This window comes from Pithys albifrons, chromosome Z (genome assembly GCF_047495875.1).
Source record: "Pithys albifrons albifrons isolate INPA30051 chromosome Z, PitAlb_v1, whole genome shotgun sequence".
Lineage (NCBI taxonomy): Eukaryota > Metazoa > Chordata > Aves > Passeriformes > Thamnophilidae > Pithys > Pithys albifrons.
In genome coordinates this window covers 56,202,060-56,225,840 of record NC_092497.1, presented here as the reverse complement: position 1 = coordinate 56,225,840, position 23,781 = coordinate 56,202,060, and the positions used below count along the sequence as shown (strand labels likewise).

Here is a 23,781-nt window from a genome sequence, read left to right as displayed (position 1 = left end):
GCGCCCAACCAAACGACTACTTTAATTGTTTTATCCATTAATTATTTTGCTCTGTCTAACTTTAATGTCAAAGGATAAAACATATTTGGAGGGAATCCAGCTCACTGTACTGTGGGTGCTGCCTTGGCTTCTCATTAAATGGGAAGAACAAACATTAGCAGGTCTGATTATTAACTCAGCGTTCCAAGGTCCATCGGTACATCCCTACCATTCCCACCTTTCCACTGCCTACCTCCAATAAATAAAAGATGCTCTTTTTTCAGAGGTGGGCTTCAGGGATCTCCAAGTAGTGGTGTAACTCTTTCAGTGCTACACGTGTTTGATGAAAGTGATTTTTACTTTATCTTTGAAAAATTTGAGCAAAATGTGTAAGTTCAGGATGAGGTAGTTTACAGTGTCTTTAAAATTTGACTGTTTATTAAAAATGCATAAAATGTTGACATATTTTAATGCCTTCTGTCCCCCAGCAAGATACAAGAATAACTCCATCCCTGCCTAAACTGGATCTTCATGTCATTCCTGTGTGGCAAAAAGGGATTACAGGCAAGGGAGTTGTCATCACGGTACTAGATGATGGCTTGGAGTGGAATCACACAGACATCTATGCTAACTATGTAAGTTTGAACTCTTGAATGTATGGAATAAATGAACCAGTTGTAAACTTGATATACAGACAGTCTTCTCCATCTCACTATCTGTTCTGTAAGTCAGTGCAGAGACTGAAATATTTGCCTTAGGCATGATTTGGAACCTGATCTGTCACAGGAAGTGGAATGTTACTCAGCAGTGGTAGGGGGGTGGGTATTTTGTTGGTTTGCTTTTCCTTCAGTGGATTTAGTTTGCAGGCATGTTTGTGTACAGTGGTTTAATGCTGAATTATTAAAGGTCCGTGAAAAAACCGTGGAATTGTTAATGCCCACTTGATTGCTGCCAGTGTGAGGCACACCAAGTAAATAAATACAGACCCTAGTACCCACTTTGTTACACATTCTAAAAATGCACTTTTGTAGTTGTCTGAATTTCTTTTTTCTTTTTTTACATGTAGGACCCAAATGCAAGTTATGATTTCAACGACAATGATCATGATCCCTTTCCTAGATATGACCCAACAAACGAGAACAAGTGAGTAGCTTCCCAGTTTTGTGAAGAGAACAAAATAGTATGATACTAATTTTTGTGTTCGAAGATACAAATGCAGAAATATCTCTGTATGTCTTCTGTGGTAATTATGTAATAAGAGGAATAATTTATGTAAGAGAATCACAGGATTGTTGAGCATGGAAGAGACCTCTGAAGGTCATCTGGTCCTAACCCTGCTCAAGTAGGGAGATACAGACTCAGTTGCCCAGGACCACATCCAGATGGCTTTTGAATATTTCCAAGGAGGGAGACTCCACAGCCTCCCTGAACAACCTGTGCCAGTGCTTGGCCACCCTCATAGTAAAGAAATGTTCTTGCACGTGCAGAAAGAACCTTCTGTGTTCCAGCAGTTTGCAAAAACATTGTCATGTAACATTGACAGAAATATTGGAATAAAATTCCAAAATGGAGAGCTTCATACTTGTGATCTCCCTGTGATGTCTTGGATTTCTTTGTATCTTCATATGTGTAAGGTACTGATGTGTTTCTGTAAGATGAAGGGAACAATCTGTTCGTGGAGCCCTGTGTTTCTGGAATGTTACCTACCTAAGCAGATTTTTACTTCAGTTCTCTACTTCGCACTGGGAATTTACAAACAAAAATATCTCCCATGAAAGCCCCTAGAAGAGACTGTGTCTTAGAGGAACCTGCCAATAAACCCATCCCTTCAGGTCAGCTTTTGCAGTTAAGGACACACTTTTCCAGTTCTGGCAGTAGTTCTTTTGGAACATTGCACTTCCATTTCAGTGCGTGCAATCCCAGGTGACCTGGTATGGGCATGACACATGGGAAGATACTGGAGGAGGTTACATTCACTCCTGTGATAGTCTTTCTGTCTCTTCTGAGACATATAGAGGAGTTATTTAGACCAGGTTTGGCCTAAATGTCCTGAAGGTAATGACACAGGAAGTTTCAAAAAGCTCGATCACAAGACAACCAGCCAGTTCATGTAGTGGACTTGTCTGTCTCAGAGGGAGAGAGAAATTTCCTCTGGTGCCCTCTCTGGAGTCACCTCTTGAATACTGGGTGAAGCCTCTTGGTGGGTCTGTCACACCAAGGTATATACATTGTTCAGGAATGGATTTTGCCTGTAAGAAAGAGAACAGATTTCTTTATAAGCTGGCACACAAAAGGAGCCAATTTCTTAGACAAATTAGGATGCCACTACTCAATACAGCTGGTAAGGAACTGATGCACTGTTGTCTATCAGACAGTACTGTAGCATCCACTACATAAATAACTGTACAGGGGAAAAAATGGATCAGTCAAAGGATAAATGTCCCATGAACGAGACATTTGAAAAATGGCATTTCTGCTTTGTTACAGCATCATTTAAGAGCAAGAAGCCATTATCCTCTTGTTATGACACTATCTCTTAAATCTACCTGTATTGCCTCTAATAGTTATTAATAATTAAATGGAATTCATCCTCGAAGCATTCAGTCATTGAATAACCATTTGTAGTATTACATAATACAATTGTCTTACAGTTACCCTTATATGAAGGTTTTCTGTGTTGTGGAATCAGAGTCACCTATGGCAAAAAAAGAACTGCATAGAAAACAGTTGGTTGCAAGGAAAAAATTATCAATACGGATACTTTAAAGGCTCATTTTCTGAAATCTTACATATATGTAGCCATTAAAAATAGGATATTTACATGTGTGATTAAAAAATACTTGTATCTTATTTCTTTCTGCAGTGTCTTAGCCCCATAACTTTACACCACTTTTGCACTCTGCTAATATATTAACATGTCTACAGACTTCAGTGGGACTTACATAAAGTATTTATCATCTCATCACAATGTTCTTTTGATCATTAAGTAGGTAAAATTATAGTTCTTGAAGCTTAAGGGAAACAAATATTTTTATATCATGTAGATAAAACTCTATAAATTTATTGACCAGCTGCACTGCATTAGTTTAAAGCAGGACTTCCACCAAATTACGGTCATTGATGAGTGTTTTTGTACATTACACCAAAGATGTTATGAGATGTTGTTTATTCTTGCTGTATTTATTCAGGCATGGGACACGGTGTGCGGGAGAAATTGCCATGCAAGCCAACAACAGAAAATGTGGAGTTGGAGTTGCCTTCAACTCCAGAGTTGGAGGTAAGAAAATGGAAATAATTAGGTGTCTAATATGAATGGAAACAAGACAGATTCTGAGTGTTTTCAGATACCATTAATCTGAAAGATGAACGATTGGTCTTTCCTGGAAAATATGAACTTTGGAATAATAAAAGGTATTGTCTTGGGTTGAGCTGGCAAAATGCCAACTGTCCAAGACAGAGTGAAAAGGGAAGAAGAGGGAGAGGGGCAAAAAACCCTCCGAACTAGGTTTATGCTGAAACTAACTATATGTATTTATTATACAGAAAAGAGAAAATTAAGAGAAAACTACAATATAACACACACTTACACAAGAAGAAATAACGTCCCACTCCCCAGTTAATATAAAGTCTATTTCTCTAGATTCACAAGCACTCTAAAAGACACTTTTCAAGAAAGAGAAAGAGTAACAACAAAATGTTTCTACTTCCCTGAACTCAAACAAAAGGCAAATAGCGGCAGCAGCAGGAGCAGCAAGGCCTAGCACAGCAAAACAGCTCTAGCAGGTCCTGTCTGTACTTCAGCTATGGTGGAATGGCCCTAACACCTCCCACTGCTGCACACATATCTTAAGTTTGCGTCACCTGGTATGAAATACTTCCTTGGTTACCCAGTCAGGTGAGAGCTGTCTCCCAGTCCACATAGATTCTCTGAGCCTGCTAATTTGAAGCCTAGCTAAAACCAGGTACAAAATCCTGTATGGTGAAAAGTATTACATCTATATGATGTAACAAATTCTAGAATAAACTCTAAAATCTGATTATGAGTAGAATATAGGTACAATATATAACAACAGCAGTGATAAAATAGGTGGTGGTGATGAATATCATAATAGCAATAATAGTAGAATAAATGATATTAATATTTACAGTAATAATAATAAATTATTATAATAGTAACAACCTGTATTGTACCCAGAGCTACGACTGTATCTTTTAAGCAATCATGAACTCACCTTTTACAATTGGTTATCCTGGGAGAAACATAAGGGAGGAGAGGGACTGAGTAGGGTAAAAGTAAGAATATACAAAGTTATACCCATTGTTGTTTGCAGCATATTGTTTCCATCTACACAATTGCATTTAAAAGGCCATGTCAGTCAAGACATTCAGGCTGCTGTGTTTTTTGTTTCAACCTTTTCTTCTCTGTCACCATAAGTTAAATTTGAAAACAAGTGGAGTCTCGCTTGCCTGTCCATCAGTATTTCTTTCTTTTTTGTTTTCTTTTTTTAAAGCAGTGTCTTAAAGATGAAACCATTAGAGGTTTATGGAATAGTCATGATAAAAGTATTAGTTGCAAATGGTTATTTAGCTCAGAGAGAGATACTTACACAGTCCTAGTTTGTCCATTGCTCCCTTTTTTTCCCTTTTAAACAGTGGGATGGTGAGTGGGAATTGACACCCAAAACTGTTGTTCCCACCATTTCAGACTGATGTTTGTAGGTTCCCAGTTACTCTACTGAGTTGTTACAGTTGTCAGCTTTGCAGTTTTCCTTTGCCACAATGCATTATGCTGTCATGATCTGTTTAAATAAAATATCTGGCTCATAAGATGAAGACGTCAAATTTTCAAAGCCAGGAAAAATGGATGAAGCTGCAGAGATATCTGAACTCCCACTGTGCCCATATTTTAAGGCTCTTGCATCTACAGAGGAGGTTCTTCCACAGCTATTTGCATATGCTCTATGCTCATTTGCAAATGCAAACCACAGATCTGTGTAGGGCGATTTATCTAGAAAAGGCAGATAACAGAAGGAAAAGCAGTCCAGCCATCCACATTACCCAGAAAGCAGCTTATACTTGGGTAGGGGAGGAGAAAGAATGGAGAAGGTGAAAGAAATTGTAAGCTGTTAGATGTGACCAGAATGATTAAGATAGGGATGTAACAAAAATATGTTCAAAAAGCATGGAAGATAAGACAAGTCTTCAAAAGATTCAGATAAATTTGGAGTGTGTAAACACTGGAGGAATATTTTTATGATGCAAGCTCTACAAGATTAATTTCTTCAGAGGCTGTTTTTCTTCTTTTCTTTTTAAATCCATGAAATGACACATTGCATACTTCTATTTGATATTAGTCCAGGATGACTTTTTTAAGTGGCTGTTTGCTTGTAGCAGTTGCCATGCTGGATAAGTCCAGTGGTCCACAGCCAGTGACTTCTGTCTGATAGTCAGATATCTGCTTCAGGGAAAGAAACCCTAACATTTGGAACACCTTGTTCTCCAGCCTTCAGCATCAGACGTTGGTTTAACTTTGCTTTGAGGGATAAACCAAAATATTCCATTCAAATTTTCTTTTCCCATAGAAGTACTGACTTTAATAACCCTGAGCACTCTCAGTACTCTCAGCCATCACAGCCTGGCCCTATTCGGAAACCTTGATTAGTCCCTTCAGTACCTTGTGGCTCTGAGTCCCATAGGCTTTTCTGTACACTGAGTGAAAAGAAAAAGTACTTTTTAATGCCACTTTTCAAAGTGACACCTTTCAGTGTTCTGCAACATTCACTCCTGTTCTGTGCAGAGCTAAGAAATGTGCGTGCACCGACCCCCTCTGGAGTAAAGCAGGGGGCATGTATTTTCATGCATATCTAACCATAGTGCTGTGTTATGATACTTCCATGGTGCTGCCATGGAAATTAAATGATTAAGTGGCTCCATTTTACAAAGGACCAAGCTGAGAGTTCTTGCACAGTGACATGTTGCTAAAAATAGCCTTCTGCCACGCACATACATGTATGTGTCTGAAATTACCTTGGGCTTTGCCTGCTTTTGATTTTGTGAGACTAATGGGAGCGAGAATAGAAAAGAGTTTATGCAAGAGGACATAATTGGAATCTGCTTAGGGGAATATCACTGCAGTCATCAAATCCCTGAGCTGACTTGAACAATCAGGATTTTGGTGATCACAGTAACAAGGCAGTGATTTTTTTGCCTTTGACAGTTTTCGTCAGTGTGTGGTCAGTGTTCTTGTGGAGGTTTTTTTTCCTTTTTCTGTTGCTTATCTGCAGAGTTGGCTTGTTCTTTTTTTTCTGTGAAGTATCTGTACACTCTTCTTCATGTTCCCAGTATCTCATGGTGTGTTGCAAGCTCACACCTGGAGCTTGCGGTTGCTTTCTTACAGGCGGATCTTTGCTCACAATGTGCTGGTATGAGACAATTTCACAATTCTGAGCCAGCTGAAATAAAAGAATAATCAAAATGTTATGAGTTTAAGCCTACACCTGAGGCATGGGATATACATTGATGCTTTTCCCAGCTTTGTGAGTGATATTGGAGCAGCCGTAATTGAGTGGATTAACTTCTTTGTCTGATTTTGCCACTAATGAATATGAAATAATAAAGCTCAGCTTTGTCTCAGGGGTGTTACGAGTATCAAGAGGCCGGCCATTTCAGAAAAGAGTTATGCTTGCAATCTTTTTTTCATGCTTGATAGTATAAAAAACCCAAACAAGACACTGAGCAGCAAGGGTAATGTTACAGGGTTTTGTTGTGGTTTTTCTTTTTGTTATTTTGTTTGTTTGTTTTAACAGAATGACCACATTTTGCCTGCTGTGCTTTGGCAAAATCCCTATTTGGTGGAAAATGCTAGAAAACCAATACTCATAATTCACCAGCTGCCAGAGATGGTGCAGCTGCTGTAGCACTAAGTGCCAGGTTCAAGAAAACCCAGACATTTTTATTGCTTGTAAACACAGGCTGAATCCTGACTGCTGTTGCTCTTACATTGCTGCTGTCACTCTGAGAGCCATGCCACAGTGGGAATTTTGCCAAACTCCTGCTCTTTCTACCTTCCTCCAGCACTGGACAGCACAGGTTGCAGTCCTGCTGCAGAGCTGTAGTTTTGCAGAGTGATGGATCCAGTGCAGATGAACTGCTGTCTACGACTGAATTTTAAATACCACTGAGATCAGGCTTGCTCTGAAGAAGATTAGATCATGCAGTTCCTAATGAATTGTTAATGGCCAGATATCTCTGGATTGCTCACAGTAGAAAAAAACATGGCAGTAAAACAACAGTGAGATTTTTTCTGTGGTGGAGAGTGTCACAGAGACAGCAAAACCTTAACAACTTTGAGGTCAAAGTATTTTAGTCAGAACATTCACAGCTACATCTTTGAACTAAAACTCTTAGAACATTTAAGATAAAAGTAATGCTGATAAAACCTATTTAATTTCAGTGGCATTCTAGCTGTTTGAGAAGTATGTTACAGATGTAATAGAGAGTAAGAAGAAAGAGAATGCAGTAAGAAAAAGCAGGAACAGTAAGCAAGATAGTTTTTTGGGTCTTTATAGAAGGAGAGAAAGAAAGAAAGAAATAGGAGGCAAATGATGTTAAGGTTTAATGTTTGTGGAGAATACTGAGCTCTGAAAATAAAGGTTAAATGTACTGTTTCACATTGATAGGGACTGTCCTCAGTATTGCTTACATGAACAGCAGTAGTCTGTGGTTGCAATAGTTATGGATTAATTTTGCTGGAAACTGTAAAAACAGTTAACAAAGACAAGGAGGAGGGAACAGAAAGTAAATCCAGTCTGCTTTTTTTTTTCTTTTTCTGTTAAGGTATACGAATGCTGGATGGAATAGTCACCGATGCAATTGAAGCCAGTTCCATTGGTTTCAATCCAGAACATGTGGATATTTACAGTGCAAGCTGGGGCCCCAACGATGATGGTAAAACTGTGGAGGGGCCTGGGAGACTGGCACAGAAGGCTTTTGAGTATGGGATAAACCAGGTATGATACTTAAGGGAACGATAAAGTATAATGGGGCAGAGTACAGAATTTTAAAATGGTTGATAGCAGGGAAGAAATGAAAATGGTTTGTGCTGTCTTTGCTCAAACATATTTGAAATGGACAAGATATATTTTAATAGTAGAGGTCAGAGAAATTTCCAGCCAGAACATGACTATTAGGGCTTTCCAAGATAGTTTTAAGCTGCTAATCTCCACAGATAAGCTTTATTTTCCATCCTTACTTTTGCTGCCTTTGTCTTGCCCTACCCCCATCCTTCTCTGCTGCTTCTTTTGCACTGAACAGTAATTGGATTTCTGCACTGAAAGCCTATAGAATTTAATACAAAATTTCTGCTTAATGAATATTTTGCTGTGTGAACTAGTAATGCATTTTATCACCCTGTGGACAAGCTTGCATTGTGTTAATTGTATTAATTTATAAATTTGTGTGCATCCTGATCCAGTTAAAATGAATGTAGTAAAAATGCATGATGAAGAGTACTGGAAGGAATGTTTTTACAGTTTTTGCTTTGATGTTACACTCTAGATCTGGTTGGATGATAAGTAGGGTGCAAACCAAGAGCTGCCAGGTATTTATTAATAAACTACTCTTGCTCTTGCCAGTGAGGTGAAAAGATATTTAAAGATAATAAAAGTACTAATATAGAGAGGAAGACTGAATCAGAGGTGGGAGAAGAGAGAAATAGAGGAAAGCTTAAAGGACAGAAGCAAAGAGAAATATTTTTGGATAAAGGACGGCTAGCAATAGTAGCCAGAAGGGGAGAAGACGAGAAGAATGCAGAGTCTGACAGCTGACAGAGATAACCCTGAGGGAAGAAGGAGACCAAGAAGAGTGGGCTGGTAACAAAGAGAGATCTCAGCCCATAGTTAGGCATCAAGAGAAGAGGGAGATTAGGTAACAAATGTGCAGTGGTCTTACTCTGGAAAAGCAGGTTCTTTGGTGAAGAATGTACCTTTTTTATGTTTTGTTTTATTGCTCATGGCGAAAAATATTATTCGTTTGTCAGGCTTCCTTTTGCAAAGCTCTGGCTTGTCTCTGTTCTCCTTAAAGTCAGTCAGAGTTGGGATTGGCAAAAATTTTAGCCCCTGAATCCTTCACTACTGCTCTGGTAAAGCACCTGAGCACAGACATAGCCTTAAGCACTGAACAGGGGTTAAGTGAAATCAGAGCAGGTGTTCAGATACACCAGTGGTTTTCTGAACTGCAGCCTTTATTCTCAAAGATACTATATAATATTCTGTAGTTGACATGGCTTGTCCTTCCCAAGATAACAGTTATATCGCAGTACCTTTTAAAGTATCTTTAATGTTTTAAGTGCTGCAAATGTCATAGCATTTACATAAACAAGTTCAAATCTCACCTTAGTGGGTTGATAAAATCTGTTTCAACTGTTGGCTCTAGTGAGAGTACATAGATTAATAATGAACAATATATGAACTTTTGTTCATCACATGAAACAGATTGTTTTCTCCTGAAGGACTTCCACAGCTTAGGACTGGATGGGGTGGTACGTGCTCCCAATGTGATAGCTGTGATGGTTTACATGCTGTCAGCTGCTGGCATCAGGTGTTGGCTGCTGCTCCCTCACTGCACACTGGACACCAGAGCAGGGAAGGAATGTGGTTGTATCTGGAGACTGGTGATGTTGAATCATCGATCTGAGAGAGAAGGGAGGGTTTCCAGGACATACATCCTTCATACTGCTAACCCATACCTCTGTGATTACAGGAAAGGCAAAAGAAATAACCCCTGATAAACTTACCATTTCTTGAAAGTAAATGGGCATTTTTCGTAGAAATGGTTGAGATCAAAACATCGGCATGTGGGAAAATTCACCTGTTGAACACAGACTCTTTTAAAATTAAAAACCTTCTGAGGAAAGTTGCTGTACCTGGAACACTAAATGTAGGCCAGTCAAACTAAGAGATGTGCTACAGGTTGATAAGTAGGGCATGTCAGACAGCTGGTTTCTTCTGTTTCTGTCTTCTGCAGTTCTTACTGAAATCTGTCCTTTTTGACTGAGAATGTTTGGTATATTAGGTTTCTTGGGAGGAAGGAGTTGTTAAGGATACATTAGGGGTCTGAAATCTCTGATAATTGCTCAGGGTCTGAAATACCTTTGATAACCCCTCATTTCTGTTTTCCCTAGGGTCGAAATGGGAAAGGCTCCATTTTCGTATGGGCTTCAGGGAATGGAGGTCGTCAGGGTGACAACTGTGACTGTGATGGTTACACTGATAGTATCTACACAATCTCCATTAGCAGTGCTTCTCAGCAAGGGCTTTCTCCCTGGTATGCAGAGAAGTGCTCTTCAACTCTGGCCACAGCATACAGCAGTGGGGATTATACTGACCAGAGAATTGTAGGTTGTTTTTACCAGTTTCAGAATAAATAGAAATGTATTGTATATGCAAGTAACAAATGAAACCTCTTAAATGCTTGGGTTTCAATTACCTGCTTTTTGTTATGTGTTACATGTTTAGTGGTTTTGCCTTGAAAATTTGAGGTATTTGTATTCCTGGAACATCTTCTACTGTAAAGCAGTGTTAGAGAAAATTATTGTGTCAATGCAGTTAAGTCAACATGCTGAATTTGTCTGCTGTTTGTGAATGCTGTTTGTGTATGAAAGAGCGTGGTCTCTGCATGGTTTGATATGGGCCCATTTTCAGAAAGGGCAAATGAAGAGAGATTTAAAGGAAAAAGAACCTGTGATGTAAGGTCGCTGATATACCTTTCCATTACCTTTTGTAAGACAGCGACAGCAACAGTAGTTGCTTCCAAACCTATAAAAGGTACTCAGCAAGCAGACACATCAGTCTGTGTGCCTTCCTTGTGCTAAGCAAATTGCTGTGATAAAATAATGTTGAAATATCTCTAATTTCTGTTCAGCCCTGGTGGATGCTAATTTTGCAATACATTGCATTTATGGGGCTTAAACTCATGTCATTCTAAGTTAGTCAGGAGATAAGTCTTTCCTAAGTGGCTTCTCTTTATAGTTAAGATGTAGATACATGGGACATTGAGTTTGATATTTAATTTTTAAATAAAGCACATATTTCATTGCAAATTATAGTTCTTCTGCTGAAGAGGGAGCAGAACACCAATACTAAACCTATGAGTAATTTTCTAGCAAGCAGTAATTTTAAATGTTCTAGGCCCAACACAATGATCTGTTTTTATGATTCACCAGTAAGTCTGAAACACTTATTGTGAAATCTTAGAATAAAATAAGATATTCAGTGTGGGAGTATTTTGTTCCAACACAAAGCATTTTGATACAAAAATTATAGTTGAAGTAAAAGGAGTGGATTTAAATATGAACAGATTTAAACATCCATCACTTTTTCTGCTGTTGAGGTGTGTATTAATACACACCAAGTAAAGGAGACATAATTATGTTTTTGAGTGTGGATATGACTGTATTTGCAACTGTTTATTCATACAATCTAGAGTTGCTTTTTGTTTTGTTGTGTTTTTCTGTCAGACAAGTGTGGATCTTCACAATGAATGTACAGAAACTCACACTGGGACCTCTGCATCTGCACCTCTGGCTGCAGGGATTTTTGCTCTTGCGCTGGAAGCAAAGTAAGATGTCACACCATTACCTATTCAAACTCCTCTCTCTGAGCCATCCCACCATTTTCCCCTGAATGTTGTCTGTTTGAAGTAGCACCACACCGTGCTGCAGCTCCACTTTTTTGTCAGTCAGACAGGCTGATGAGAAAAATAAGCAGCTGCTTGCCTCAGTACCTTCCTAGGAAAGTAGAACCAATGTAAGTAAATCCTAATGACTGAGGAATGGTGTGTTGGCAACAGTGTTTAACTGATTTGGGGTCAAATGCAGTGAAAAGTGAGGTTGCACATGGATCAGGAGAGCATAATTAGAAGACAATAGGTTGCAAGGGTTTAAGTCTTCAGTCAACTGGAAGATTTTCTGCCAGTGATGAGACATCAAATGGGAGGTGCCCAAGCTCGTCTGTCAGAGCAGGCAGGGAGCATCCAGGTTTGGATCCTGTAGGGCAGGCAGGGTGTAGGATGTGGAGAGAGCAAGAAAGGACAGGACAATGTCTTTTTCACAGAAAACACTTCAGGCAGAAGTGCATAGGCTTATACTTGGATGGTGCAAATTCAACTCCATTTGCTATTGCATACCCCTTTGATGACATAAGCCAAAACACTTAGATATTGTAAAGGGCAGAGTTAATCACAGATAGAATCAAATACCCAGTGAAATTTCAAAGACCAGATTCTACAAACACTGGTGGAAACTATTGTTAGCTAACTTTAAATTCCTGAATGGTTTTGAAGGACTTGACTAATCTTGATAGATACCCCTTTTTCCTTGACACAGAAGTCTTGTCTACCTGGAGAAATATTGTGAGAAGTGTGTGACATGCTGTGTCTTTTAAAACAATGGGATGTCATATGCCTTTCAAAGCATGATGATCTATTGCAGACTAGTAATTGAGAGAAAAATTATAGGAATCCCTGAAACAACTAACCAGGAACACTTTCTCAACAGCCCAGACCTAACATGGAGGGATATGCAGCACCTGGTAGTGTGGACCTCGGAATATGATCCACTGTCTGGAAACCCAGGGTGGAAAAAGAATGGAGCAGGACTGATGGTCAACAGTCGATTTGGGTTTGGACTACTCAATGCCAATGCCTTGGTAGATTTAGCGGACCCCAAAAGATGGAAAGGTGTACCAGAAAAGAGAGAGTGTATTGTCAAAGACCAAAGCTTTGAACCAAGGTAAGAATTTGCATTAGCAGCTACCAAGATCATGTCCACCTTAGTGAAGCCGGAAGCATCATATTCTTCACAGATTGCCCTGAATCAGAGTAAGGGATTCCTTTTGATTCATTTATTATTGCCTTACTATATTCCTCAGGGGCAGGCAAGCAGCATTTGCTTCTTGGTTTTTTTTTTAGTGTAAGACTGATGGAAATTACTAGAATGAAGCCTTAACAGAGACTATTATGTCTGCTTGTGCAGACAGCATATGGATGGAACATTCTGTGAGGCAGAACTCAATCAGCTAAGGTGCGAATGTTGAGACCAATATCAGAAGGCAGATGATGAAAAGATAGTGAAGTCTCCCAAGGATTAAAAAAAAAATCTCTAATAGGTCTTAGCAATTCTTCTCTTCTGACAGGTGTAGGTTGAAATCAAGGTGATATATTGAGTTTTACTCACTTCTGTAGCATTTCTCTTATGAAAAACAAGTATCTCAAAGTCTCATTGAAAAGTCTTACCAGCCACGTTCACACATGCTCACAGCAAAATGAACCTAAACTGAGCTGAACATACAGATAAATTGTAATTAGTCACTGAACTGGTAAATCAATAAGGATATATAGACTTTTGTTTCCACTTGTTCACTTACGTATTTGTCGTCTAGAAAAAATTACCTATTTCAAAGGCTGAAATTATACTGTGTGAATGCACCAAAAATCTGTCTGCCAAAATGTATTGCAGTGTTTTGGAGAGTCACTGCTTGGCAGCCTTATTATTTGTGCTATTTAACTACCAATTTGCTTTTACAAGCTGTCTCCTTTCCACAGGATAGTGACACAGTACCAATGTGTGTGATACTTTGTGCTTGTGTATTTTTATTGCAGTTCTGTATGTTACATTATAAAAAACAAAGTCCCATGATTCAGAGTTTAGAATTATTTATGTGGAGATTGAGATACCCATTCTCTTTGGAAGTAGTGGGAATTGTGCATATAAAGCCATGCACAGAAGCTCTCCTTGCACAACAGATGTTAGCTTTTCTTCCCATTGGGGTGGTATTGACTACAAAGGGCCAGGACAGGTCTATGCTGTGATATTTTAGCTTCACAACAACTGCTTTTCTGGATATTTGAATAATGCAACAGAGTCTAAGTCTGATATAGTTGTGTGATGTGGCTGCCTGCAAACTGGTTCTTTTGGAGTCACCTGGTCCACTTCAGTGTGCTTCCAGTAGTGTGCTTCCAGAACTTTCCGTGTTTTTCACTGGAGCATTCAAAAGAATACCAAATGCAGAATTTGTCTTTACTTCTTCCCTTCTCATCATTCTGAAATGGGTGTTAAATGTATCATTTACACTTCACATCATGATCCAGAATCAAAGTTTCCTGTGGGTAATCAAAGAACTGCTGTAATTTTTGCCAGATTATTAAGAGCAAATGAAGAAGTCATCATTGAAATTCCCACAAAAGCCTGCGAGGGTCAAGAAAACTTCATTATATCTCTGGAGCATGTGCAGCTTGAGGCAACGATTGAGTATTCCCGGAGAGGTGATCTTCATGTCACTCTGGTATCTCCATCAGGTACAGGAAGCAAAGACACACCTTGTTGGTGTTGCTCCAGTGTGTAAAACTATTTCATTAAAAACCACCTCTGTGTTTTACAGTGGCTTAAAAAGAGCTAAATGTGTCACTGGATAAATCCAGTGAAGATGATGTGAGGATAAAGCATCCTGGGAACTACAGAAACCCCTTTTCAGTTTTGTGAGAAGAGGTTTGAAAATCATACTTCAGAAAATGAAGGGACAGTATGTTTTCATCCTGGCAACAGGACCTGTGAAGACTGAGGGCTCCTGGCAGACAACAAATTATAGTTCAGTAATGCTTATCAGACTTCCTGTGACTTAACAGACTAATGGAAAACTGAGGAAATACAACTCCTTAGGTTTCATGGAACTGCATCTCTCCATTTGTGTATTTAAAAACACAATGTCTTTGTTAGGCAACTTAGTACAAATATGCTAAATGAGCTAGAGCTTGGCAGGCTGCCTTGACAAAGTCCTGAAATAACATCATAAAGAGACAAAAAAAAAAACTTAGTATAAACAACTTCATAGAGAGTAAGGTCTGTTAGATCAATTGGTATTATTAATGAAAAAAGGCAAGTTTCCAGATACGAATTTAAACATCAGGCTGATCTAATTTTTCTATTTCTAGGTAGCAATATCAAGCAATGCTGCGTCCCCTTTAGCATCATTTTGCTTTCATGGCTAAGCTGTTTTTCCCTTATTTCTTGCTGGTTTTCCATTTTCCTGCAAAACACTACCAGCAAATGTGTCATTCTTTTTCTGTATTTATGGTGTTATGTTTAAATACACTTAAAAATTGTGACAAGACTCCTTGGGGCTTCTCTGCTTCTTATTATGTAAATAGAGCTCCCTCGCTTTCTCCTTAGATACAAACAAGCCCAACAAATTTCCCACCATTCAGTAGAATCTCTTGCTGCAGAAATACTTGTATGAACTGCAGCATTTTTGTAATAATAACAATACAAGCACTTTTCACCTTTTTGGAGGACCAGACTCTAAAAATTTACATCGACTCACCAAAACAAAAAAAACCCTAACAAACAAAAAAACAACCAAAGAAAAAATACAGTGAGGAAATCAGGATTAGGCTGAGGTTTCACAATACTGCACAAGCTGATTTGCCTTCAAAACTTCCATTTCAAAAGTTTCTTGAACTATTTGACTGGTTGTGTCTGACCACTGCTTCTCAGGCTTCTTCATGTGCATTCAGTGTCTTTTTGTGTTAAGAGATAGAACACTTATCAAGATGTGCCTTTTTTGTGTGACTTAATAGTTTGTGTGCTCTTAAATGCTGGTGTGAAAATAATTAAAGGAACCACTGTCAAAGGAATCACTGTTAAACAGTGTATTTTCCAGCACACCTATGCACTAGGTAGAGTGCAGGCTGACCAGTGTGAAAAGTAAAAGCAGGCACATATGAACAACCCTGCTGTTGATCTTGCACTAACACAGGGACCAGCACTGTCTTACTGGCTGAGAGAGAGAGAGACAAATCCCCCAATGGCTTTAAGAACTGGGACTTCATGTCGGTTCACACATGGGGAGAAAATCCCCAAGGCACCTGGATTTTAAGAATTACTGACATGGTAAGTATGTCTGTATGTTGATCAACTATGTTTGGAAGCTAACATGAGTAAAGTCATTCCTAACCAGTAAAAATCATGTTTAATTGTGAGCCTTCTCATTAACAGAATGTAATGAGAGTTTGTTTTAAATACCCACCTGAATTAAAGCTTAAAAAATAGGGTAAGATTTTCTTGTCCTTTACTCAAATACAGTGCACCATTCTCATTTCATTGACATCTTCTTGTAAAAAAAATTTCATGCCTGTTTTTTTTCGGACAGACGTCACTGGAAGTCACTTAATATAATTTTCTATGATTCATGGGGTGATATATGCAATCAAATAATGTATGGTTAACTGCAGATTTTTTTCCTGCAGAAAGGAACACAGCATGGATCTAGTCTTCTCTTGGTCCACAAGCACAGTTTTCATTAATTCAAAACCTTTATTCTGGAGATACCAGAATAAAGCTGCTTGGCAGGCAACTGAAAAGTCATTTCCTTCAAAGAGGGAGTGATCAAGCACACTCATCTCATGGAAGTTGTCTGTTAATAAGCTTGTCATTAGGGGTTGGATCTTAGCAGGAACTGAATGCTTCCCATTAGACACGGAGCCTGCAGCCCCTATTGGCCTCTAGCTGTAAATAGGCCATTGCCAAGTGCTGAGCAGATGGACAAGGCAGTTGAAGTAAATATTATTATCAACAGTGTAGTGTTAATGCTGCAGGGTTATAGATAACCTTCTGGTTACAGATATTCTGCTCTTTGAATGCATTTTTTTGAAAAAAAATGTTAAGAAGAGCATCTCTTATTTGCCATTTTCATGTGAGAGCTTCCTGAAACTCACAATAAACCAAGATTTTTGTCCTCTAGGCAGAGTACACTCTTAGGTCAGTTTGTAGGTTTTTCTATCTGAAATAAGCTTTCATATTAATGGCCCTTAACTGGCATCACAGATTCCCATGCAGAGTTACTTATAGGTTGTAATTATGAGTAGCTTTAGTTGTCATTTAAGTTGTGTATGTAAACATTAGTCTAGACTTCTGTTAGAAAATAAGAGTTCCAGCAGCCATCTTCAGTCACTAAAGGAATGAGCAAAAATTCTGAAAGATGCTTTGATCAAATAAAGTTTCAGTGTCCCTTCTACTTTCTGCTATTGAAATACTGCTGCCAGAATTTTTGAATAAGCATTTGTTGCTCACTTCCATACACTGTGTTTCAGACTGCTGTTGCACACCACTACAGAATGTTATTCCACATTACCATTTCCAGTGGTATCAAGGAATGGCTTAGTGAGCAATTGAAATAATGCAAAATACTACTTCAGTATTTTTTAGCATTCTGTGTTATGTCAGAATTCCATTGATGCTTACATGATTAATTAATAATTACATTATGTCAAAATGTGATGTGAATGTGGTTAAGTCATTGTATTAAATCGCAATTTCTGATCTGTCTTTAATATATCTGGGTTTTGGTGCTTATGAATCATTGTCTAAATTTAGATATTGAAATACTTACAATATGGTTTAGTTGCTTCTGTCTACTTTACAATCAAGTGCCTTGTTTCATCTTCTTCTGTCCTGAGAACGTATTCTGATGCCATGCTTGTTTTTCAGTCTAGACGATTACAAAATGAAGGAAGGATTGTAAACTGGAAATTGATTTTGCATGGCACTGCTACCCAACCTGAACACATGAAGCAGCCACGTGTATATACATCCTACAATGCTGTGCAAAATGACAGAAGAGGAGTGGAGAAGATGACAGACTTTGTAGAGGTAGTGTGATACTATTTTTTTCCTTTTGTGTTTTTCAATTTATAAGAAAATGGTACTTTTTCCCTACTGAGAAGACACATAGTAATTCTGTATTCATTTCATGTAACCCAAGACCATTCTTGAGTTGAGTATCATAATTTTGTTAGTGTCAACATCTGATATTTTTATTAGTCTCTGTTTTCATATATGCAAATGTAAGGAGATTGAGATGATAATAGGATATTGCTACTAAAGCAGGAAAATCTCTAGCTAGTGCAGTTCAGTGGTTCGAGAAGGGAGCAGGGAGGAAGACACCTTTGACAGACACACTAAATTTATGTAATTCTACTGAGAGCAAATGTTGCATTGAGAAGGAGCCTTGCCAGTTTGCAGGGAGTTAGAAGTGTGTAGCAAAAGGCTTGTCAAAAGTCAGAGACTCACTGATTCAGGTGGTTTGGTTCAGTGGATCTGTTGCTCCCAGCTTCTGTATAATCCCCTCTTTACCCTTCAGACAGAGTGCTGTAAACACACAGAGTGACAGTGGGTTTCAGGATGCAGTATTGTACATTTTCACAGTACTCGATTTGTTCATTAGCTTCAGAATACTTCACTAGTCACATCACATCAAATTGATTCCCCATTAATTAATTAGGATATCCATAAAGTACAGAGAGTTTAACTTTCCTCAGACAGGTTATGAAAGAGAAGATTGAGGGAGACATGATTATGGTCTTTAAATGCATCACGTAAGTGTCAGCAGGTCTGGCACTCATGGGCAAGAAAATAAACTGGAAGAAAGTAAAAGTGGATTGAGGACTGTAGGAGAAGATGTGTGGCCATGGTAGAAAACAAATTAAGATAAAATGACTGTTCAGTTAGAAAGACAATCTTAGGGTAAATGAGGAAGCTGTTCCGCCACGTACTCTGTTGAAAAAGATCATGCTCCTCACCAACTGCTCTGTGCATCTCTAGTTGGGATTTGTCTTCCAAGGTTTCCAAGGTGTCTTGGCCACCCGTTAGCTGTACTTCATTGTCTTTTACCTAGTGAAACCATGTACAGAGAAGGTTGTATGGAAACACTGGTTCAGTCCTTCTCATGAGGGTTATGTGGCACATCAGAGCTGCCATCAGCACTGCATATGTATTTTCTTCATTTAGACTGCTGAGAAACTGTGTTCTGTGGTACAACTAGATCTATCTCTTTAAGATTGGGACAAATTTTGATATAAAAGTGCCATGTTGTCAGTGAGAAATCTGAATTTGTAACTACCTCTGTTGGGGGAAGACTTGATATTCTATGAAAGATAGTCCTTTTGGTAGTCTGTTTTGGTCAATAATGGTCTAGTTGCTTTCTAGATGCCAAATGAAAATGAAAAAATAACATCTGGCCACACGCAAATGGAAATCACTAAGCAGAGCAGACCTTAATCTAGGCAGTTCTTCATTGACACCTACCCCTTTTTTATGCAAATCTGTGTTCTAGGACCATACCACACTGGAGAACCTGAGTGAAAAACCCGAAGTCACAGAAGATACCAGTAGTAGCCCTGACAAAGCAGAAGATAAAGTCCCATCAGAGGCCATGCTACATTTACTGCAGAGTGCTTTTAGCAGACAGATGGATCAGAAGCAACTGCCAAAGAAGACTGCAAGTGAGAAGTTAAATATTCCATATGAACACTTCTATCAAGCCCTCAAAAAATTGAACAAGCCCTCCCAATTGAGAGGCTCAGAGGAAAGTCTGTACAGTGACTACGTTGATCTTTTTTACAATGCCAAACCTTACAAGCATAGAGATGATAGACTGCTGCAAGCTTTGGTCGATATTATAAATGAAGGAAACTAGACTGTAGGGTATGGCACTGAGTTGGAAATATTCATTCTCCCCACCTGTAGGGTTTTTTTCCAAAGTCTGTGTATGCTCTAGTTGTGTGATTGCTGCTTTGATTGCTTCATATTTATTACAAATATCAAGGAAGGATAAAAATGGGTGTGAGGGGATAAGGCATGAAACTGACACTTTTTAGTAATCTTTTTAGTAATATATTTTTTCAAAGCCTTTCTTCATTACCATCACAGTAGAATTGCTCCCTCAGGCATGAAACGCAATGGTAATCCCCTGAAAACCCTAATGCTCTATTTTAAACAATTTTCATATTTCTTATTCTTCCACCCTCTTCACTTAAGCATGCAGTAGGATTCAAAACATGAATTAACAAGCAGTTTTGAACCAAACTGCCAAAGCTATGGGGATATATTCTCATCCATGGATTTGTTGTGACTATTGCAATCTTTGTTATATTTGTCATTTATTCTGATTCAATATTTGCAGCCAGGACTGCTTCCATCATAGGTGTTTTGTTCCTCCTCCAAACAACAGTGCTCCCTCGCCTTTCTGTTCTCCTGTCAAGGAACATCTGGGAGGCTGGAGCTGGACTGGAGCATCAGTGAACACTGATGAAGTTACTCCCAATTTAGATTACAGACAGACATACACTAATACAAAAGATCCCCAAACCAGACATCCCAGACCATGGGATGGCATTCTTTCCACCCAGCCTAAGTGAAGTGCCTGAATTATGAGCCTAGAATTTGTAGACTGTGTGTAGTTAGTGAGGACAGAGTGTCCTGTAGGTAGGGTGTGCATGGAATATGGAGTAGGAGAGAGAGGAGCAGGAGGAAGGATAAACTGGAAGAGGATGAGACAGGTGGCTGTCAGAAAGCAACTACCATGAGTGACTCCCTAACTTAGCAGTATACTAGACACAGGTTTTCCACACGTACCTCTTTAAAGACAGAGTCAAGATTGATGTATTATTTTTCTTTTCACAACTGATTAAAAAAAGGCATGTTGGATGTTCAGAAATTCTAGGGAATCTAGAACAAGAAATGAAGGTTCCCAGGGGATAGTTATCTCATTCCAGTGCTAAAGAAAATCCAAAAAAGTGCTGACTGCTTTTTACTTTTCTTCCTCTCTCATCTAATGTTGAAATGTGTTTTACAGACTCTCTGTAATGATTTGATTCTTCTTCACTGTTTATTCCTTATAATGATGCAAGTGTCTCCAAGACAGGAATTTAACAATTTGCTCATAATTCAGTTCAGATAGAGATTTTTCAAACTTCAGAATAAATTCTGTAATTTAAAGGCAAATCCCTGCAAGTAGTCCAAATCAGAAAGATTTCTTTTGCTGTCCTTTCCATGCAAAAGCTTTCTGGCAATGCAGAACTAATGAACAAGCAAAACATGAAAATTTCTAATTGCTGCTATTACAGAAGGAGAGCACTTATTTTCACTAATGTTTAATTTTCAAAATATACCCATCTGGTGAGGTAAGGACCACTTTAAGTTCTGTCAAATGGAAATCAGAGGCTGGTTGCCTCAGATAACAACTACTTTAGCCAGTCCTCATTCAGATATGTTACAGTGAGGAAAGTACTAGCAACGCTGCATCAGGCCTTGAAAGAAATTTTCAGGTTAAAAGGGTGGGAAACAAAAGATTCTCCTTTGTTTTAAGATCAGTTCCTATGCTGTAGCCAAAGTTTCACCAGGGGACAAGTTTAAAACCTCTCTTGAATGTTTCCAACCCAGATTAGCTTGTACAGGAGTAAATTATTTTTATTGTTAGTCATTCCTTGGTGCCGGTGTGGGTTTTGTGAAAAATGTAAAAGCTTAAAAAAAAGTTTTCTCTCAGAATTTTAAATTATATTTTCGTTACAGGTATTTATAATATAGCAAAGATTTTATTGAACAGACAGAATTTTAAAAGGCATAATAAATTATATTGAAGAACCAGAATTTTTCTTGGGAAAGAGACAATTTCATCCAATAAAGGTATTTTTTAAAGGCATGTTACAACAGCAACTGCAACATGTATGTAATGTGATGTTAAAATTTGTCTACTAGTAACATAATACAGTGTGTTAGCAGAGCTCAGTGTGTGGTCTTACCATTTGTAAAGAAAACAGTGAGATGAAGTCAAGCTATTGCCCTGGGAAGTAGAATTTAGAATGAAGGATAATGACTTGAGGAAATAACCAGAAGTTGGGTGGAAAAAAATGTGTCATGTGTAGAAAATTAAGACTTTCTTCACTGGGAACACTCACACTACCTGCAGCCAAGTCAGATTTGCTGTGGACATCAGTGACACGAGCACAGTCTGAAATTCAGACTCTGTGGCTCCAAATTACCAAATTCTGCCCATTTCACATACAGATGTGTGTCAGAAGCACTATAATGAAATAACACAGGAGAATGACTCAGGGGAGTCAAATACACAGGACTCGACTTCTTGCATGAAGACAGAAGCAGCTGAAATACGTGTTGTTCCCTTCCACACCTCCTCACCTTTCAAGCCCACATACAACTGAACACACTGGGACTGGCTGTGGAGAGCTGCTGTTTGGGGGTGGCTGTTTGCTGGCCTGTGCTGGGGAGAGGGCTCTGTGGGCACTGTGTAGCCATGCACACAATTTGGGGTGCTCCCTGGGCTGCTCCAACATACACTAACACCCAGATGTGACCAGGAAGATGCAGCCACCTCCATGGAACTCCCTTCTCCCACTGTTACCCCGAAAGGACATTATGCTTGAGAAAACACTGCAGAAATGAATTACTCTGCTTTATAAAGCTTTAACTTCTTGGGGACTTGCACATCATACCCAGATTTAATTTGCTTCTCTAGTCTCAATTAACCACTGCTGAATTACAAAATCTGCTTTGTGAAGTGCTCTAGGGATAATTACAACACTTTCTGTGCTTTCAATCAGATACATTTCCTTAGCAAAAATACTATTAGTAGTGTACATAGAAAATGGATTTCTGAACATCAAAAAAGAAATCTAAGTCTACGTTAGAGCAAATTACCTTCCACACTAAACAATATTTTTAGTCTCAGTTTGCCAGAGTTTTGAAGTGTCATGCTGCATTTGAACTTCCTAGCTTTGCCTGATTTGAATTTCCCAAGCAGAGTTTCTGGTCAGTCATATCTTGTGGCTCCAAACTTAAACTAGTTTTCAAATGAAGTGTCCTCTTTCTTACTTCTCCCATAGTCACTGAACTGAAAACAACCACAAGTGTTTTCAGAAAGCAAAAAGCTATTTTAAGAGAGAAAAGGGGTATATACAAATAAAACACTGACTCTAGTATTGTAATTATTATTTCATTATCTTAGTGTCAGAAATTAGGAGGGGATGTAGTCTTTTTATTAAGAGAGCACCTTCAAGAGAAGGGGAAACATCTGATTGTTGCTTCTGAGACCCTGGGTATCTTGGTACAGATAATTCAGTGGATGTGACAGCCACACTTAACTACATGAGCATCAGAGCAACAGGAGGAGCTGTGCTGTCCCTGAGAGACTGTCACTGTAGTTTTCCAAACATTGCAAACCTCATGAAAGTTGGCTCTGACTTAGTCCATCTCTGAAATAGTCATAGCTGAAAAATTACAGGGAAAAGAACTGTTGTTATTATACAACACAGCTTCTGTTTTTATGCAGAGTACCTCTGCAACCTAAATCCTTTCTGCTGTATCAAATCTTTCAAGAAGTGCAGTTCCAGTGCTGCAAGGAGCCATGCCGTTCACAACAGCGTTTTGGGAAAGGAAAACTCTAGAAATGTGTATTTTGCTCTGAATCAATTACTTGACTAGCTAATACTTCTAACAGCACACAGAAAAGATTCAAACTCCAACCCTACTAGGAACTAATAATTTCTGTAAACATCATTCTATTTAATTACACAAGTACTCAGTAAAAATATCACTTCTGTTATTGCTGTTTGTGAGGATAATGTAACCAGAAAGAATAAGACATTTTGCTTCCACCAGTGCAGTAAATGCCTACTGGAAAAAAATAGGTCTAATATGTTCCAAGTTCCACTAAGATACCAGAGAAAAATAAACAGATTGTATGTGAAAGTGGGTGGTTATCTGGAAAATATATCTTAATGGCTGTATCATTTCAGCTATTTGACTACCTCCAATCAAATGTAGTAAGCATATACCTTTTTCTTTCTGCTGTTGTGTTTTTTCCCTAAGACAAATGAATTGATTGCTGTTACATGTAGCATTTTGTTTGACTATGGCCACATTATCAGTCTGTGTTTCAAACCATAAACATGCAG

At 38.6% G+C, this 23,781-nt stretch overlaps 1 protein-coding gene across 1 annotated transcript in view; it reads left to right on the top strand.

Moving 5' to 3' along the window:
- Window positions 1–21,584, top strand: part of PCSK1 (proprotein convertase subtilisin/kexin type 1) — a 28,696-nt gene extending 7,112 nt beyond the window's left edge. The window contains exons 4-14 of the mRNA XM_071581255.1: window positions 468–614; window positions 1,046–1,122; window positions 3,168–3,256; window positions 7,816–7,988; window positions 10,160–10,372; window positions 11,495–11,595; window positions 12,533–12,766; window positions 14,174–14,331; window positions 15,789–15,922; window positions 17,519–17,680; window positions 19,143–21,584. Of these exons, the coding sequence (XP_071437356.1) occupies window positions 468–614; window positions 1,046–1,122; window positions 3,168–3,256; window positions 7,816–7,988; window positions 10,160–10,372; window positions 11,495–11,595; window positions 12,533–12,766; window positions 14,174–14,331; window positions 15,789–15,922; window positions 17,519–17,680; window positions 19,143–19,505 (1,851 nt within the window). The 3' untranslated portion in view covers window positions 19,506–21,584. The remainder of the gene's footprint in view (window positions 1–467; window positions 615–1,045; window positions 1,123–3,167; window positions 3,257–7,815; window positions 7,989–10,159; window positions 10,373–11,494; window positions 11,596–12,532; window positions 12,767–14,173; window positions 14,332–15,788; window positions 15,923–17,518; window positions 17,681–19,142) is intronic.
- Window positions 21,585–23,781: the final 2,197 nt, after the last annotated feature.